This window comes from Scyliorhinus canicula, chromosome 1 (assembly GCF_902713615.1).
Source record: "Scyliorhinus canicula chromosome 1, sScyCan1.1, whole genome shotgun sequence".
In the NCBI taxonomy this organism is placed as follows: Eukaryota; Metazoa; Chordata; class Chondrichthyes; order Carcharhiniformes; family Scyliorhinidae; genus Scyliorhinus; species Scyliorhinus canicula.
In genome coordinates, this window is record NC_052146.1 from 50,328,148 (window position 1) to 50,348,687 (window position 20,540).

The 20,540-nt window shown below is 45.5% G+C and overlaps 1 protein-coding gene across 1 annotated transcript in view; it reads right to left on the reverse strand.

Moving 5' to 3' along the window:
• The window catches only part of tesca (tescalcin a), a 71,487-nt gene that overhangs the window by 17,759 nt on the left and 33,188 nt on the right, over positions 1-20,540 (reverse strand). Inside the window, exons 6-7 of the mRNA XM_038790624.1 lie at positions 18,454-18,558; positions 80-127 (exon numbers count right to left, since the gene is read on the reverse strand). Coding sequence (XP_038646552.1) covers positions 80-127; positions 18,454-18,558 — 153 coding nt within the window. The remainder of the gene's footprint in view (positions 1-79; positions 128-18,453; positions 18,559-20,540) is intronic.

Sequence of the window (20,540 nt, forward strand, 5' to 3'; positions counted from 1 at the left end):
ACATTATCAGTTTTGAATAAGGCCTAATTTCACTTCAGAAAATTTATACTAATTTAATTTGTTTTCAAGGGAAACAAACCTGAAGAAAGTCATTGAAGGTTATTCCATCGTACTGTTGATCAGGTTCCTGGAAAATTAAAAAAAAAAAATTAATATCAATGATAAAAGTTAGTATATTGTAGTGTAATATAACAGTATTTTATTCGATCAGAGCTAAGACTTCCATCAGAAAGTGTAATTTAATATCTTTTAAAGCCTCGCTTAATACAACTTAAAATTAAGTGACTTGCCTGTTTAATTGTGCCATTTTTAAAATTAGCTCTGGGGCTGTGGATGTTACCTAGAGATTCTTCTGAGTAGGTAGTGGTGAGCTGAACCATTGCTGCCTGTAGTTAAGATGCTTCTATTTAGTTGGGAGTTCCAGGATTTTCACCCAGCGATGGACGATGTATGTCCAAGTTAACATAATGTACAACTTGGAGGGGCTGGTGTTCCCATACACCTGCTTTTGTTGTTCCGGGTGGTGGAGATCTCTTCGCCTTGGGAGGTGCTGCTGCTGAAGTCTTAGTGAGTTGCTGCAGTACACAGTGTAGCAATGCTCATCATGTTGACTGCTTTGTCCTGGATGGTACCAAGTTTTTTGGGTGTTGTTGAAGTTGAGCTCCTCCAGAAGTGGAGGATATTCCATCGCATTACTGAATTGTGCCTTATCAGGGGCTTTAGCAGCCATGAGGTGAACCACTCTGACCTGATCTAGTAGACCTAGAAACCAGAATTTTGTCTCACCAGAGACTACAAAATATTGGATTGGATTTGTTTATTCTCACGTGTACTGAGGTACAGTGAAAAGTATTGTTCTGCATACAGTTCAGACAGATCGTTCCATTCATGAAATTAAAATACAGAGGGCAAACATAAAATACACGATGTAAATACATAGACACAGGCATCGTGTGAAGCATTCAGGAGTGTAGTTCTACTCAGTAAAGATGATGTGTGAAGAGATCAGTTCAGTCCGTAAGAGGGTCATTCAGGAGTCTGGTAACAGCAGGGAAGAAGCTGCTTTTGAATCTGTTCGTACGTGTTCTTCGTGCATGTTCTCAAAATATGTTAACTTGTAAATTGTTTAGCCTATTTTTGTGCGCATATACTTTTATCAGCCTCTAGAATAAGGGTTTTTCAACTTGCTTTGCTGTTCTTTGTTCATACAAGTATTCTTTACTGTCAAATCCCTTTCCTGTACACTGAATTGAATCCAATTCCAGTCGCCCCGTTAAAGGGTTGCAATGGAACATCTTTAGACTTTTACCATGCTGTTTTATTCATGTAACTTCCAACCACGCACAAAGTAATAAACATTGTGTATTTGTAATCTCAAGTTTGTTTCTTGGAAGTAAGTCAGTTTGTTGTAACAATGCTTGCAAACATGCTTCAGGTCATTTTTCTTATTGCCATATTTACAGTGTAAATATCGTCGAATTTGTTTCACTGAACATATCTGACAAACATTTGTCAATTTTTGGTTCCAAGTTGGGGCAGTTTCTGTGACTGCTCAATAAAATATATATGATTTAACTGAATGGCCCAAGGCCTTTGTCAGTTCGAGCCAGTGTCTTCCTTCCCTCCCTGTATGTGTTACAGTATTATCACTATAATTAGTAATTACAGTTTGCAGGGCAATGTGACAACATGCTGTCTCAGGGCTGCGCTCAATTATCTCGTCGGCTTGTTGCTGAGCTGTGGAGGTTTTGCACCTTCCAATTCACTTGTACAATTTCCATCAATGTGTCTCGTAAACAGTACTATGGAAATGAAAAAGGCTTCATTACCCCAGATAGGTAAACATCTTCTTAAAAAAGGCACCGTCATCCAAAAGTTCGGGACTTTGAGAGAACTTTGAAGCCAAAATGAAAATAAGGTGGTAGAGTCTGATGAAAAAGACTACACGACGCGCAGGGTCTGCAACCTCAGTGTGATTGACACCGATACCACACTAAGTGGAGTTCCTGATACAAACAAATCCACTGAACTCAATTTGCCAGAATTCTAAACTATTGGTGGATAATTGTCTTAACTGCAGAGTGGGAGCATAGCAGATTGTATTGGTTCTTCCAAATTGCCCGTGGAGCTGTGGAGAGATTATGGGGAACTTTGATAGAAGTGCAGATAAATAAAATCTTGCATTTCTATGGCACCTTTCATGCCTGCGGCATGTCCCCAAAGTGCTTTACAGCTAATGAAGCACTTGGTAGTTGTTGCAATGTAATGAAGGAGTCCGAAACAGACTGTTTTCAGTGATTGAAGGGGCTATAATGAGGGAAATATAGAGATGGCATCCTAAATCTCTTACATTTAATGTTGAGGGAAAGAACATTTTCTGCAGAGGATTGTGAATTTGTGGAATGCATAACTGGATTAAGCGATTGAAGCACTGACGATATCAAACTTTAATAACAGCACAGACAGGGGACTGAAAGAAAGGGGGACAAAGAGACATGGGATTAGTACGGCCACATGTGACTGTTGCTCATGTACAGGATAAACACCTACTCAGATTTTTAAATTTTCATTTCTGGGATTTGGGCTTTGCTGGTAGACCTAGGGATTATTGTGCGTCCCTATTTGCTCTTTTGAACATGGTGAGCTGTTTTCTTGAACTATTGCAGTACCATCTAGGTACAGCCATGGTTCTATTTGGGAGGGGTTGCAGGATTTTGATCCAGTGGTGTTGAAGGACTGGCACAGTAATTCCAAGTCAGTTTGTTGTGCGATTTGAAAGTGATGCAGCCCTTTTCTACATGGTAGAGATCTTGAAAAGTGCAGTCAAAGGAGCCTCAGCGAGTTGCTGCGAGTTCATATTGTATATGATACACACAACTGCCACTGTGCAACGGTGGTTAATGGACTGAATGTTTAAACTTACAGATGCAGTGCCAATCAAATGGTCTGCTTTGTCTTGGGTCATATCAAAATCCTTGAGTGATGTTGGAGCCGCACTCATCTCGAGAAGCAGGGAGTATTCCAGCAAACTCCTGACTTGTGCCTTGCAGATGGTGGACAGACCTTTGGGAGTCAAAAGGTGAATTACTCGCTGCTAATTCCCAACATATTACCTCTTGTAGCCACAGTATTTATATGCTGGTCCAATTAAGATACTGGTCAATGGTAACCCTCCGGATATTGATGGTGGGGGATTCAGCGATGGTCATGTCACTGAACATCAGAGGAGATGGTCAGATTCTCTTGGTGAAGATGACCATTGCCTGGCACTTTTAAGGCACAAATGTTACTTAGCATTTATCAGCTCAAGCTTGAGCCGTGTCCAGGTCTTGCTGCATGCCGACACAGATTGCTTCAGTATTACCATTTGTGATCCTCAGGTACAGAAGTAGCCCATGTCCAAATGCTGCAAGACCTGGACAATATGCAAGCTTGGGTTGATAAGGGGCATCATGCCACACAAGTGCCAAGCAATGTCTATCTCCGACAAGAGAGAATCTAACCACTGCCCCATGACATTCAATGGCATTACCATTTTTGAATCCCCCATTATCAACATTCCAGGGGGTTACCACTGACCAGAAACTGAACTGGACTAGCCATATAAATACTGTGGCTACCAGAGCAGGTCAAAGGCTAGGAATCCTGTGGCAACTAACTCACTTCCTGACCCCACAAATCCTCTCCACCATCTCCAAGGCACAAGTTAGAGTGGAACTGAATACTACTTGCCTGGATCTGGATGAATGTAGCTCCAATAACACTCAAGGAGTTTGATACCATCCAGGACAAAGCAGCCCTCTTGATTGCTTCCCCCTTCCACAAACATTCAATCCCTCCACCACCAATGAACAGTGGCAGCCGTGTATACCATCGACAAGATGCACTGCAGGAACTCACCAAGGCTCCTTAGGCAGCACCTTCCAAACCCACGAGCACTACCATCGAGAAGGACAAAGGCAACAGATACCTGGGAACACCAGCACTTGGAGGTTCCCCTCCAAGTCACTCATCACCTTGACTTGGAACTACGTCTTTTTTTTGTTAAGGGGCAATTTATTGTGGCCAATCCGCCTACCCTGCACATCTTTGGGTTGTAGGGGTGAGACCCAGGCAGACATGGGAAGAACGTGCAAACTTGACATGGACAGTGACCCGAATCCAGGTCCTCGGTGCTGTGAGGCAGCAGTGCTAACCATTGCGCCACCATGCTGCCCCTGACTTGGAAATATATCGCCGTTCCTTTACTGTCGCTGGGTTAAAAATCCTAGAATTCCCTCCCAACGGCACTGTGGATGACCATCATGTCAGGAACTGGGCCTTTCGGCCCAACCAGTTTATGCTGTACTTTGAGCATCATCCCACCTGACTTGGGCAAAAAATATTCTGCTCTGTAGGGATTCTATGATATATTTAAAGTGCAGTAAGAAGTCTTACAACACCAGGTTAAAGTCCAACGTGTTCGTTTCAAACACTAGCTTTCGGAGCACTGCTCCTTCCTCAGGTGAATGAAGAGGAAGGAGCAGTGCTCTGAAAGCTAGTGTTTGAAACAAACCTGTTGGACTTTAACCTGGTGTTGTAAGACTTCTTACTGTGCTCACCCCAGTCCAACACCGGCATCTCCACATCATATTTAAAGTGGTAATTCGAAGTTGATTGGTTTATCACTAAAGAAGGTTGTAAATGTGTGATTCACCACCCCTGAGTTACCCAATTTATTTTCTGGTTAGATTGGGGTACAGTTGTCAGGTTTCTTATTTGTAAACTTAAAAAAATATCTTAAACCTTTCAATTAGTGTCCTTGCACCTGAAAGATCCAGCACCACCTCCTCGCGTGCAACACACAGTGTAATAAGTGGAAATGGCTAATGCGGATGAATTCATGGCCTGTTTTAGAACATAAAACAGTACAGCACAGTACAGGCCCTTCGGCCCACTTATCCTGTCTAGCACAGATTCAGAGAGAGCTGGGAAAACTCATGTGAACTTCATTGAGCTTCTTGGGGAATATGTAGGTGTGGCACATTCACGCCAGAGTCTGTCGCATTCGGGAAAACCCAAAACCTCAAACTTGCAAACTGAAATAAGGTGTAACCATATAACTCCCCACTTGGAGGAGATCCAGAAAAATGCACATCTCAATTGCTTGTGCTCCATATTCAGAATCTGATTTCACAAGGTACAAGAAAAGCAAGTAAAACAGGGTATGAGTAATCTTCATAACTCACACCATAGAGCGCTGCACAGATTGAACAAATAGCATGTGAGTGGCATGGTAGCACAGCGGTTAGCACTATTGCTTCACAGCGCTAGGGTCCCGGGTTCGATTCCCGGCCTGGGTCACTGTCTGTGCGGAGTCTGCAGGTTCTCCCTGTGTCTGCGGGGTTTCCTCCGGGTGCTCCGGTTTCCTCCCACAAGTCCAGAAAGACGTGCTGTTAGGTGAACTGGACATTCTGAATTCTCCCTCAGTGTACCCGAACAGGCACTGGAATGTGGCGACTAGGGGATTTTCACAGTAACTTCATTGCAATGTTAATGTAAGCCTACTTGTGATACTAATAAAGATTATTATTATTATGTCTTCTTTGTCTCCACTTTCCAAGCAAAACCACTCTAAGAATTTTGAGTAGTCCACAGTATGACACCAGCTTTTGATGCTTGCTTCAAGTAAGTTTATCTTGAGAACATGTATACAATGAAATCAGGAAATACTGGATAAACTCAGCAGGTCTGACAACATTTGTGGAGACAGAAACAGAGTTAAAGTTTCGAATCCATATGACCCTTTTATAAACTGTAAAAGAGTCCTACAGATTCAAAATGTTAACTGTGTTTCTCTCTGCACAGACGCTGCCAGACCGGCCAAATTTAGCCAGCAATTTTCTGCTTTCTATTTTAGATTTGCAGTATCTGTGATATTTTACTTTTATAAAATTAAATCAGCGGTTGAGTGTTAATGCTTTGATCTGACTCTCTCCAGTGTTGTCAGCTTTGACTTAGGCGATCCTTCACTGAGCCAGAGGCTTATTCTTGCTCCACAGACATAGAACATGCAGTGCAGAAGGAGGCCATTCGGCCCATCAAGTCTGCACCGACCCACTTAAGCCCTCACTTCCACCCTATCCCTGTAACCCAATAACCCCTCCTAACCTTTTTTGGACACTTAAGGGCAATTTAGAATGGCCAATCCACCTAACCTGCACGTCTTTGGACGGTGGGAGGAAACCCACACAGACACGGGGAGAACGTGCAGACTCCGCACAGACAGTGGCCCAGCAGGGAATTGAACCTGGGACCCTGGCGCTGTGAAGCCACAGTGCTATCCACTTGTGCTACCCACAGACAAATAGGAAAATTAGACCTTGCACAATTAGGAGTAACTGAGTTTTAAAGGTGTGCTCAGCGATCAATACTGCTGAACAGCCTGTCTTCTCCAGAAAAGTTAACTTTCGAAATTTGGATTCTCTCTCATTCTCTCAAAAGAAAATTAATGTAGATTTAAAAATAATATTTTTATCGTCTTTCTAATTTTCTCATCACTTCCTTCATCCAATGCATGTTCTCCCAACTTTATTTCCTTTTGTACAATGATTTATATTTAATTTATATTTCCTTTTTTTTGCCCGACTCTACAGTCTGCATGTCTCACTAAGGATTCTTCAATCTGGTTGGTTGCAATAGCTCTGCAGATTCACTGTGGAAGGTGCCAAATTTAAACAGATGCCAGATGACTGCAAGTAATTGTTAACCAGCCCACTAAATGTCTGTGGCAACTGTGCTCGAGGTGAATAGCAAAATCTGTCCCATCGCTGCGCACAGCAGGATTCAAACCATTACCTGATCATTTATCTCACACCTTGTGTTGGATCTTATCCTGCCCAGGTTGGTATTTGCATTGGCCTATGTTATTTTAGTGACCACACAACAGAAGTAAGTTACTGGTTGTGAAGAATATTAATGCATTTTCAACACGCGAGAGGCACTATATAAAAATCAAAATTCATTACCTAACTTCAGAAATTTGCCAGAAGGGTTCTGACTTCATTGGCTGCCTGCAGGCCATCCTTCAAACTGGCCTTGAACTGTTTGGATGCAAATAGCTTGTGAGATGTGAAGCAGACTGAGAAATGAAGGTTGGGAATGTTACTCACTGGCACTTAAAGGCCTCCTCCACATACTTACATCCAGCCTGTGCTGCACATTGAAACACTGGAAGGTTGAGACAGGGAACGGAGGAACAATATTAATTACAATTTGTATAATGTAGTCAACAAAGTAATCCAGTCCCCAAAGTTTGGGGAGGAAGGGATTCTCCGTCGGCCGATGCCGGAATGACAAAATGCGATTGGGCAGAGAATCGGTTCCCATGCCAAAATTTCGACGGTGCCGATTTCATGCCAAATCGCAATTCTCTGTCACCTCACCAGAAGCGTCAATGCATTCCAGGACGCACTTACAGTAAACACCGTTTGCATATCATTAATGGGCCCGACCTGGTATTCTCCGGGGCCTCTGCGATTCTCCGCCTCCGATGGGCCAAAATCCCAATGGCAAGGGCCACTTGTGTTTTTAAAAAACGTGAAACCCGCGTTGTGGCTGATGAGGGAGAGAGAGGGGGTATGGAAAGTATCCAACATCACCATAGTTTGCTGACAGTTGTTCCGCTGGCCATGGGGGCTTCTGCCAGGGCCAGGGAGAGTAGCAGGGAGGTGGCCAGGAGGTGGGCAGTGGGGTCGGGGTAGACGGGCATGGAGAACCATTGCCATGGCCAGCAAGGCAGCCATGCAGCTGACTGCCCACTGTGAACTTAGGGCCACAGGTCGAATGTGGGTGTCCCCCAGGGCATGCCCCCTAGGTGCCCTCTGGCCCCAGCCGACCCATCAGCAAGATGGGCACACTCCAGCACAACCAGTGCCACCTTGATGGCTGGGATGAGTGTGTGTGGGGATTGTAATGTGTATATGTGGCTGCAGCTTGTCAGCCTCCTGAGTGTCAATCACGGACCTGACGAATCTGGTATCGTTTCTCATTGGAATCGATTGTGTTCCATGTGGCGCCGGTGCTAGCCCCTCCACAGTTGCTGAATCAATCCAGGTTTGGCACCAGTTTTGCTGTTGTTGACGTTCACGAATCCTGGCCAGAGGGTCAACTCCCCGGAGACTCCCACCCTGGGATAATCTAGCTGAGTTTATGCAATAAGAAACTATTTTGATAGATTATTAATGTCAATCCTCAAACATTGTAAAATGCATATTGTGGATTAAATGGAAGGTCTACGGTTTGTACAATGTTGTTTCATTCTGAAAAGATTTCACTGTAAACCACTCAAACTTGTTTCTCAAGTACTTTTTTTATAAGCACTATTTTGTATCAAAATGAATTAACTTACACTTTTAGCGGAAGCGATTTCCAACTACGTAGCACGGCGACACAGCGGTCAGCACTGCTGCCTCACATCAGAGATGTTGAAGAGAGAAAACAAGATGTCAAAGTAGATACTGAGGAAAATAATTTCAGAAGGTTGGGCATATTTGGCTGAAGGAGTAGCAACCAGTTCTTTAAAGGGAGTGGTAAACTGGAAATAAGCTTGTGTAAGAATGTAAAAAGGTGTGCGCAAGGTGGAGGCGATTGTAAAGATAATTGGGGCGAAGTAGCCTTTGCAAAACAGTGAATGTGCTCATGGTTTTTGAATTATTTTGTAGCACTGTAGCACAGTGGTTAGCACTGCTGTTTCACAGTGCCAGGGTCCCAGGTTTGATTCCTGGCTTGGGTCACTGTCTCTGTAGAGTCTGCACATTCTCCCCGTGTCTCCGTAGGTTTTCTCCGGTGTTTTGTTATGCTCTTGACGTAGCATAAGCTGCTTCCTTGATGTGCACGCTGACAAAGGAAGATTCAGACTTGGAGATAGCTTTAACACGTTTATTAAACTATTAACAATTCTCCTGCTTGGATTCAGCTCTATTGTTAATCCTTCTACAGCTACTCAGACTAACGAACCAGTCTGCTACAATCCATGTGGTGGGTGTGATGTTCAATCAACCCTGTGTCTGTACTCACTGAGTGTCTCCACTGGAAAGAGGAAGATCATGTGTGCTGTGTCCTTTTCATATGGGTTGGTGTGATGCCCTCCTGTGGTGGTGTCACCTCTGTGTGTATTGTGAATGCCCATTGGTTGTGTCCTATCTTACTGACCTATTGGTTGAATGTCTGTGTTTCATGTCTCTGGTGCTCCCTCTAGTGTCTATCTATTCTACGTGTATTTACATTAACCCCTTGAGTATTTACAGTGATGCATATCACCACATCCGGGTGCTCCGGCTTCCTCCCACAAGTCCCGAAAGACTTGCTCGTTAGGTGAATTAGACATTCTGAATTCTCCCTCTGTGTACCCGAACAGGCATCAGAATGTGGTGACTAGGGGATTTTTACAGTAACTTCATTGCAGTGTTAATGTCAACATACTTGTGACAATAAAGATTTTTATTATTATTAGTTTAAGGAGGTTTTAAATGGGCTGGCTGGATTAAAAATTAGTTGGAAGGAGATTTTACGTGAATGATTACATCAGTCTTCCCCAAAGACTAAATATTTAAAATTATACAGTGAAGCCTTGTCGACTACTGCATTGTGCCTTTAAGGAACACAGCTATTGGCCGGGATTCTCCCACAATTGGCGGGACAGCCCGATGCTGGCGCCAAGAGTGGCGTGAACCACTCCGGAATCGGGGCGCCTGGAAGTTGCGGAATCCTCCGCAATTCCTGGGGTTCGGCCAGCGGCGGCGGAGTTGGCACCACGCCAACCGGCGCCGAAGGGCCACCATGGGCCAACATGAGTTGGCGCATGCGCAGAACCGCCGGCGTGTTTCCTGCGCATGCGCAGGGGGTTTCTTCTCCGTGCTGGCCATGGCGGAGCCCTACAGAGGCTGGCGTGGAGGGAAAGAGTGCCCCCACGGCACAGGCCCGCCCGCAAATCGGTGGGCCCCCCCGAGGACTCCGCTAGCCACCCTCCAAGGTAGGTCCCGCTGGGGTGGACCATGTCCATTTCATGCCGGTGGGACTGGCCGTAAACGGGCGGCCGCTCGGCCCATTAGGGCCCAGAGAATTGCCGTGGGGGGGGGGATGGCTGCTGCCAACGGCCCCCGGCCAGCGCGGCGTGATACTGCCCCCGCCCGAAAACCGGCACCGGAGAACTCGGCAGTCGGCATTGGAGCGGCAGGGCGGGATTCACCCCCGGCGACTCTCCAACCCAGCGGTGACGGGGGGGGGGGGGTTGGAGAATCCCGCCCATTGTCTTAAATGTATATTACATATTGAGCATCACCAGAACATAAGTAGGTCGATAATCAATCTGTTAATTCTTCCAATAGATCAATGGTGGACGTTAGAGCAGAAAGGATTCCCGGTCAGCCGTTACCGACAACATGCCTTGCCAACACATACAAACATATGAACGAGGAGCAGGAGTAGGCTACTTGGCCCCTCGAGCCTGCTCCGCCATTCAGTAGACCACGGCTGATCTGATTGTAACCTCACCCCCATATTCTCACCACTATCCCCAAAATCCCTTCGCCCCTTGTTAATCAAGAATCTATTTAGCTCTGCCTTAAAAATATTCAGACTCTGCTTCCACTGCCCTTTGAGGAAGAGAGGTCCAAAGGCTGACAACCCTCTGAGAGAAGAAACTTCTCAGCACATCAGTATGCAGCTGAAATCCCTCTTGGAGAGGCATGAAGAGTGCAACATCCTACACTGAATGAACACAGCCACAGAAGAAGAATTAGCTGCAACCGTTATGTTAAAATGAAGGAGGAAATGGAGGAAGGAGCAGTGCTCCGAAAGCTCATGTTTGAAATAAACCTGTTAGACTTTAACATGGTGTTGTAAGGCTTCTTACTGTGCTCACCCCAGTCCAACGCCGGCATCTCCACATCATGGTTAAAATGAAAGTCAAGGCTAAGCAAAAATAATAAGCCAGATGATCCTGTCTCTGCAGCATCTCTACGTGCAATGATTCATTACAAACTACTTGCCGTCAACCATACATTTATATTTTGTTAAATGACAATTATTTTCAAAATCAGTGTAAGTGGAGGCTACTGAATCCCTAATGCACGGCAACACACACTGTGCTAGCATTTGTGTTCTTCTGCTACCTCTTTGCACACAGCAAGCACTCTCCCACATAGAGACAGAGAAATGCAGAGGAGGAATCCTTATCCTAAGTGCAAGGTAGACCCACAAAACACCTGGTAAAGAAAATGCCTGAAAAATAATGGGTGGTATTTTCTATTTTTATGTTGGCCAGCCTGCAAATAACACCTATTCGTCTATGGCAGGGCTTACATGAGATCACAGGCTACAAAGCAAGGCCAGGCGGAATGTCTGGGGCTGGAGCACCCCTCCCCAATGAACTGAACAAGTTCTGTGCCCGCTTCGAAGAGTCAGCCAACACATCAGTGCCACCCACCCCAACAGCCTTGGGCACACTCATACTCACTATTACAGCCTCGGAGGTAAGAGCTGCCTTCTTGAAAATAAACCCGCGGAAAGCGACGGGGCCCAACGGATCCCTGGGTGAGCGGTCAGAGCCTGCGCAGATCAGCTGGCGAGTGTATTCGCAGATATCTTCACCATCTCACTCCTCCGCTCTGAGAAGACCTGCTTCAAGAAGACCACCATAATACTAGTACCAAGGAAGAAAAAGCTAGCGTGCCTCAATGACTATCGACCGGTGGCTCTGATATTTGTTATGAAATGCTTTGAGCAGCTAGTCATGAGACGGATCAACGCCAGCCTCCCCGATGTTCTCAATCCATTGCAGTTTACCGACTGCGGCAACTGATCCACAGCAGACGCTATCTCTCTGGCCCTACAATCAACTCTCGAACATCTCGACAACAAGGACACCTACGTCAGACTGCTGCTCATAGACTCCAGCTCTGCCTTCAACACCATTATCCCAACAAGACTAATAACCAAACTCTGCAACCTTGTACTTGACCCCTCCCTGTGCAGCTGGATCCTTGACTTTCTCACCAACAGACTCCAATCTGTCAGGATAGGTACACCACCTCCTCCACAATAGCCATCAACACCAGGGCCCCACAAGGATGTGTGCTCAGTCCTCTACTGTACTCCCTATACACACACGACTGTGCAGCAAGATTCAACTCCAATTCAATCTATAAGTTTGTGGATGATACGACTGTGGGCTGTATCTCAAACAGCAATGAATCAGACTACAGGAGGGAGATAAATCACTTGGTTGCACGGTGTACCAAAAACAATCACTCTCTAAATGTTGGAAAGACCAAGGAACTGATCATCGACTTCAGGAAGCGTCGTACGACACACTTTCCCGCTGACATCAATAGCTCCGAAGTGGAGATAGTCGATAGCTTTAAGTTCTTGGGGGTCACCATCACCAACAATCTGTTCTGATCCACTCACGTTGATGCAACATTCAAGAAAGCCCAACAACATCTTTATTTCCTACGGAATCTAAAGAAATTCAGCATGTCTGCATTGACTCTCTCAAACTTCTACAGATGTGCCATAGAGAGCATCATATCTGATTGCATCACAGCCTGCTATGGCAACTGCTCGGTCCAAGATCGCAAGAAACTGCAGAGTGTGGTGAATTCAGCCCAACGCATCACACAAGCAATCCCCACATTGATTCTGTCTACACCTCCCGCTGCCTCAGGAAGGCAGACAGCATTATCAGAGACCCCTCCCACCCAGGCTTTGCCCTCTTCCAAACTCTTCAATCAGGCAGAAGATACAGAAATCTGAAGACCCGCATATCCAGACATAGGAACAGCTTCTTCCCCACAGCTACATGACTCCTCAATGACTCCCCCTTTGGACTGATCTATTCCCTGTAAGAACACTAATTACGACACCCTATCCTGCTCTTGTTTGGCACTGTAATCAATCACTATTTGTTGATGCACCACTGTCAATTGTTGTTTTTGTCTACTATGTACGTACTGTGTACTCTCCTTTGGCCACAGAAAAATATTTTTCACTTTACTTTGGTACATGTGAAAATAAATATCAATCAATCAATCAATCTATTCATTTTAAGAGAGGCGAATTTGCAGGCTAATGAATGTGGATGTGAAATATTATAGTCAGTGAGTCTCGCCATAAAAAACCCACAAACATCAAACATAAAATGCTTTTACCACCATAGGCAGGAGGGGAAAGTGGTTGTGGGCAAGCAACATTTTGCAGTGCCCTTCGATTCCTTTGCACAATGGAGCCATCGGCCATACGTCTGACATAGGATCTGGTCACAGCCTGTCGAACAACAACAGCCAGAGCAGACCACCCACCATCCGGTATCTTGATCCTGTCCATGTCTGCCGGGGATAATACGTTCAGATCGGTGGCATGTGCGTCATAGCCCTGCTTCCGGCTGTCGCGAAGCTGCTGCATCTTCTGCAGCACCAGAAGGTGATCAAGGTTGGGCAGGTGTATGGCTGGAAGTGTCGTCCGCAGGTCCCTATTCATCAGGAGTTGAGCTGGCGACATGCCAGCGGACAAGGGAATCGCCCGGTACACTAGTAGTGCAAGGTATATGTCGAAAGCGGAGTCCGAGGCCTTGCGGATGAGCTGCTTAACGATGTGACCCCTTTTTTGACTTTGCCATTGGACTGCGGATAGTGTGGACAGGAGGTGACATGCCTGGAATTGTAGTTCTTGGCAAACGTGGACCATTCTCGACTGTGGAAGCACGGGCCATTGTCGCTCATGACGGTGTTCGGGGAGGGCAGCATGGTGGCCTAGTGGTTAGCATAACCGCCTCACGGCGCTGAGGTCCCAGGTTCGATCCCGGCTCTGGGTCACTGTCCATGTGGAGTTTGCACATTCTCCCCGTGTCTGCGTGGGTTTCGCCCCCACAACCAAAAAAAAAATGTGCAGAGTAGGTGGATTGGCCATGCTAAATTGCCCCTTAATTGGAAAAAATAATTGGGTAATCTAAATTTATAAAAAAAAAAAAAATGACGGTGTTCGGGATGCCATGCCGTGAGAATGTATTTTTAGACGCTTCGATGATGGTCCGTGAGGTGAGGTCTGGCAGCTTCAGCACCTCAGGATAGTTCGAAAAGTAATCGATGATTAAGATATAGTCACGACCATTCGTGTGGAATAGGTCAATACCAACCTTGGACCACGGAAAGGCTCTAGGTCATGTGATTGGAGCGTCTCCTTGCTGTGCGCTGGTTGGAATCTCTGACAGGTTTCGCAGTTCAGGACCATGTCCGATGTCGTCCTGGTTGATGCCGGGTCAGTAGACAGCTTGCTGGGCCCTGTGTCTGCACATTTCTACGCCGAGGTGTCCCACATGAATCTGCCGCAGCACCATGCTCTGGAGATGTAGCGGGATGACTATCCTGCCCAGCTTGAGCAGGATGCCGTCGATCAATGTCAGGTTGTCCTTGACGTTGTAGAATTGAGGGCATTGCCCTTTCTGCCAGCCCTTTCTGAGGTTGTGGATGACTCGCTGCAACAGGGGGTCTTTGGCTGTCTTTTCGCGGATGAGAACAATCTTCTCATCTGTTGCCGGGAGAGTGCTTTCACACAGTTGTACCTGCTGGATGATCTCCAGTGGTTCACTGGGTGAGTTGACGGAGCAGGACAATGCATCGGCGATGATGAGCTCCTTGCCAGGGGTGTACACCAAATTGAAATCATACCTCCGAAGTTTGAGCAAAATTCTCTGCAAACTAAGCATTATGTCGTTCAGGTCCTTTTGGCTGATGTGGACCAGAGGCCTATGATCCATCTCAACAGTAAATGTTGGCAAGGCCGTAGACATAATCATGAAATTTGAGGATGCAGGTGAGAAGGTCTAAACACTCCTTCTCAATCTGCGCATATCTGGTCTCAGTGAGTGTCATTGCCCGTGACGCGTATGCTACTGGTACCCAGGATAACGTGTCATCTGAAGCAACACCGTCCCAATGCCATCCTGACTCGCATCTGTGGATATCTTGATCTCTCGGTCTGGGTCAAAGAATGCAAGGACGGGTGCAGTGGCAAGCTTGGCTTTCAGCTCCAGCCACCCTGTTCGGTGCTCCACCTTCCACTCAAAGGTGGTTGATTTTTTCACCAGGTTGCGTAGGGCCATGGTGTGTGTGGCCAAATTCAGGATGAACTTGCCAAGGAAATTGACCATTCCCAGGAGGCGCAGTACTGCCTTCATGTCCTCGAGGACTTTCATTGCCTCGATGGCTTTAATTTTGTCTGTGTCTGGGCGCACACCGTGTTGCGAAATCTGATAACCCAGGAACTTCAGCGTGGATGTCCCAAAATAGCACTTGGACCTGTTTAGCTTGAGACCATGTTCATGTATGCGTCGGAATACTTTCTTGAGTCACGATACATGTTCCTGTAGGGTTGTGGACCAGATTATGATATCGTCAATGTAGACACGAACCCCTTCTATTCCCTCCATCATCTGTTCCATGATGCGATGGAAAATCTCTGATGCCGAGATGATGCCAAATGGCATTCGGTTGTAGCAGAACCTGCCAAAAGGCGTGTTGAAGGTCCAGAGCATTCTGCTGGATTCTTCAAGTTGGATTTGCCAAAATCCTTGGGATGCGTCCAATTTTGTGAAGAAGCGCGCTTGTGCCATCTCACTCATGATTTATTCCCACTTCGGGGTGGGGTAATGTTCCCGCATAATGTTTTTGTTTAGATCCTTGGGGTCAATGCAGACGCTTAAGTCCCCCGAAGGCTTCTTTACGCACACCATCGAGCTGACACAGTCAGTGACCTTGGAGATGATGTCTTTTTGTTGTAGACTCGTGAGCTCTGCCTTCAGGCGCTCTCTCAGTGGAGCAGGGACACGTCGTGGTGCATGGACCACTGGCTTGGCATCAGGCCGCAGTAGAATCTTGTACTTGTATGGCAGCGTGCCCATCCCGCTAAATACATCTGGGTACTGGGTTAGGATGTCGTCGATGATGGTCTGAAGATCTGAATGGGATGGCGTTGTGGTGTAGACCCTTTGAATGAGGTTCAGTTGCTTGCAGGTGTGCGCACCTAGCAGGGACGCCCTGTCTGGTTTAACAATCTCTAAGCGTAAGCTTGTGTGTGTCGGCTGGACACCTGCAGATGTTGTCCAGGAGTTTGCAGGCAGCTGGAAGGATTGTGGGGGGCTTCTTGATTCTCTTGAAGTCCACCTGCAAAATCAGGTTGGTGGAGGCACCGTGTCCAGTTTGAATTGGATGGGGCAGTGGTTGACCTTCATCACTGCATGCCATTCGTTCTCGGAATCCACGACAAAGATTGATTGGACTTGCGATGTATCCGGTGTGGCATATTCGCACTTCGTAATAAGGCCCACTCGGTACGTGTTGTCCAGGTATTCATCATCTGGATCCGTCGCACTGCCTGAGTCAGAGTCATGCATTCGGTGTTGCACACTTCTGATGTGTCGCTGTCGGAATTGGGAGCACTGGCTCCTGACTGGTGGTGCAGATCTGCACAGGGCTGCATAGTGGTTTGGTTTCCCACAGTTTAAACAGCTTTTGCCTCTTGCAGGGCAGTTTTTTAAAAAATGGGCGGTGCTGCAGTTCACACACGTCATGACGCTCAGTGCGTTGTTGCGCATGTGTGGTGCGGTTCTCGGACCTCTGCACCTGCGCAGTGCGGTTTTCGGCCGCTTTGTGTTCCCGATCGCATTGCGCATGCGTCGGGCCCCCGGAAGAGCGTGTGAAATGGCCGCTTTCGTCAATGTGGAGGCGCTGCATCCGGGAGATGGCGTGAACACTCTCTACCGCATGGGAGGCTTGTTTTTCACTTTCTGCCATTTTGTACTGTGAATAGCGATTTTTAGAGTGCTCATGCACAGTACACGTTTCATTCACGACTGGTAGGGTCATGTGCTTGATTTTCAACAATTGCTCTCGCAGAGGATCAGAGTGAACTCCAAAAACGATTTGGTCTCTGATCATGGAGTCAGTGATATCACCAAAGTTGCAGGATCGCACTAACAGTCCAAGATTAGTTAGATAGGAGGTGAAGGATTCATCTTTACCTTGCATCCTCTGCTTGAAGATGTAGCGCTCGAAGATTTTGTTGGTGTCCACCTCGCAGTGGCTGTCGAATTTGTCCAGGATGGTTTGGTACTTTGTTTTGTCCTGCCCTTCGGAAAAGTGAAAGGAGTTGAAGATCTCTATCGTATGGTCACCTGCAGTGGTGAGTAGAAGAGCTAACGTCCACGCATCAGTCGCGCCATTGAGGTCGGATGCTTCCACATTTAGTTGAAATTTCTGCTTCAATGATCGTCAGTTGGCACTAAGATTGCCGGTGGTCCTGAGCTGATGAGGAGCCTTAATCTTGTCCATTGTGCCTGTATTCAGTAACTGGTTGTCATGGATCTTGCTGAGTTGAACTAAATAGATTGAATAGTCACTCCTGATATCATGTTGTGTTATGCTACTACGGATAACACAGGCTGCTACTTGATGCAGTCTTAGCTAAAAGATGCTCCAGACTCTGAAATGAGTTCAATGTGTTTATTGAACTATTAACACAGTTCTCAAATGAGTTTGACTCTCTGCTAATCTAACTGTATTAACTCAGTCTAACTGTACCAGCTTGCTCTGAGCCACGTGCTGGGGTGTGATGCTGCTGATCACCCTGTCTAAAAGATGTCTGTCTGTGGAAAGAGGCAGGGTGTGAGTACCTCATCCCTTTTATAGTGTTTATGTTATGCCCCCTTGTGGTGATGCCACCTCTGAGTGTCTTGACTACCCATTGGTTATGTCCTATTCTGAGTGTTCATTGGTTGCATGTTTGCATATCATGACAGTAGCCTCTTTACCAATGGGGAATTTTGCCTTTAGAGGGGCAGATCTCTAACTATTTAAAGCCATGCAATTCTGAATGTGGGAGCCCCCGTTGTTTGAATTGTGTACAGACCTTCTGCACTAAAACATTCAACACTTCTTTAGCATCAGGATAGAAAACGCGCTATCAGAGAAAATATAATTCTGCTGATGTACTTCAATCTAAAAATTCCTTCTGTTGACACCCCAGTTCAAGGAGTCAATGTCAGCTGTTATTAAGCATGTAGTCTTATCAGTTATACATTTCACAAATCTTTGACGATTATTTTCAAAGAGTTTTTGCATTTTAAGCACTAAATTCAAGTTATCTCTCAGCACGTAGAATAGTTCAGTGTATATCTATTCTTCACTCAGAAAGTCCAAGTACCCTCCATAAATAGAATACATTTCTGGAGTGTATAGGTTGATGACCTGGTTTTGACCTGACTGCTAACCATTGTCACAGCCTCACAAGCACGTCACACTAAAGGATCACATTTGTCTCTGTGTGTGATCTGATTGTGAAGAGAGTGGTTTGGATGGAGAATGAATCAAACATTAAAAGAACGTAACTGGATTAATTTGAATCTAAAATGTCACACACCATTTGTCCGCCGCAGATGTTTGCAGCCTCCATCATTGCAGCATCTGCAATTGACGAGGAAGTCTTTTCTGTGTTTGATGTCTTGGATAACAGATCATCTATAATCTGAATAAAAAGCAGACAACACAGATTGAAAATTGTATTACAGCAAATAATGAAAACCTAATGATGAGCTAGAAAGCAGTACATTTATTGAGCTGTTCCAAATCATGGGAACATATCTTCAAAGATATGCTTGAACCCAAAGTCTGATTTGCTGCCTTTAATTTACTAATTCTTATTGCATTTGTTTCTATAGCAGCTAAATGGCTTCCTACTACGCTGTAACAATTATGTGACTCTGTGAAAGGATTATTTTAATTTCCAATAGGACAATTATATACCGAATGGACAGTGTTGAGATATACTATACATTTATGCAGGGTTTCATGTACTTGGACAATCCAAAGTGCTTTAGAGCCAGTCAAATGTTTTTGAAGTATAGATACTGTTGTCATATAGGGAAATAAAACAGGCAATTTCTAATTAGAATATTGCAGCCTCCATCATTGGGTCATCAACCTATACCCTCCAGATATGTATTCAATTTATGGAGAGTACTTGAGTTTTCTTAGTGTTTGTAACCATTAAGCCAGAAGCAATGTCATGACAATATTTTTGTTATTTCTTCTTGAGATGTGATTCATCGCTGGAAAGGCTAGCATTGATTACCCGTCCCTAATTGCCTTTGAGAAGGTGGTGGTGAACTGCCTTCTTGAACCGCTGCAGTCCATGTGGTGTAGGTACAACCGCAGTGCTGTTAGTGAGGAAGTTCCGGGATTTTGACCCAGTGACAGCAAAAGAACAGCGATATATTTACAAGCCGAAATGGTGAGTGTCATAGTTTTACAGCCAATTGTGATATAGGGGCTGAAGTTACACAGCATGAAGCCCGAAGATGAGTGGTATTCCAAAACTGATTTGCAGGAGTTTTTCATGTTTTGTGGTTTATTTGTGGGGTTGTTTGTTTTTTATTTCCAACACTTCTGAATATTCTGTCTCGATCATTGGCTGCACTAACATTTCTCACTGTTTCCTCTCTGCCATCCACCTTGTCTTTCTGGTTGGAACCTCTTTCTTCTGAACAAGACTCTTGTTGTCATTTTTACTTCCTCTTCATAAACACCTTTCACTTATTGTGACTATCCTAGCTTATAGCTTTTAACTCTGCTTATCACCTCACTTCTTCCGAACACGTCCTGATTTGATTCGATTTAGATTTATTGTCACGTGTACCGAGGTACAGTGAAAATGATTGCGTACAGTCCAGGCAGATCGTTCCATACATGAAAAAAACATAGGACATACAATTAATACACAATGTAAATTCATTACATTGGGTGAGGCATACGGAGTGCGGTAGTACTCAGTAGAGAAGATGCGTGGAGAGATCAGTTCAGTCCATAAAAGGGTCATTCAGTAGTCTGGTAACAGTGGGGAAGAAGTGGTTTTTGAATCTGTTAGTGCGTGTTCTCAGACTTTTGTATCTTCTGCCCGATGGAAGAGGTTAGAAGAGAGAATAACCTGGGTGGGAAGAGGTCTTGATTATGCTGCCCTCTTTCCCAAGGCAGAGGGAGATACAGACAGAGTCACCGGATGGGAGGTGGGTTCGTGTAATGGACTGGGCTGTGTTCACGACTCTGTAGTTTCTGTTAGGTCTAGCCTTTCTTCCTTTTGCATAGTCTCTTAGCTTGTCCTGCTCGTCAGCACCCTATTTCCTTCCACGTTGTTTCTATCATTCCCATCATTGGAGCTCGCCTACTAGGTACTTGGATATTCTAATCTTCCCTTCCAGCCTCATTCACTTAAACATCCTCATCTCTCCCTTTTGGCTTTTCTCTCTTGCATTGCCCCCGTCTATTCAACCCTGTCCATTTTGCTCTCTCTAATTTCCCTACAGCCCTTCTTGCTGCTGCCACTATTCCCACTAGCCTGATTCTCTTGCTGTTATCCCTCAGTCTTTTAGCCTCAACATGTTTTGTTGCTATCCCTTCGGATTGGTCCTGCCTGCTCTTTGTTTCGATGTTATCTCATCTTGCTGAACTTTA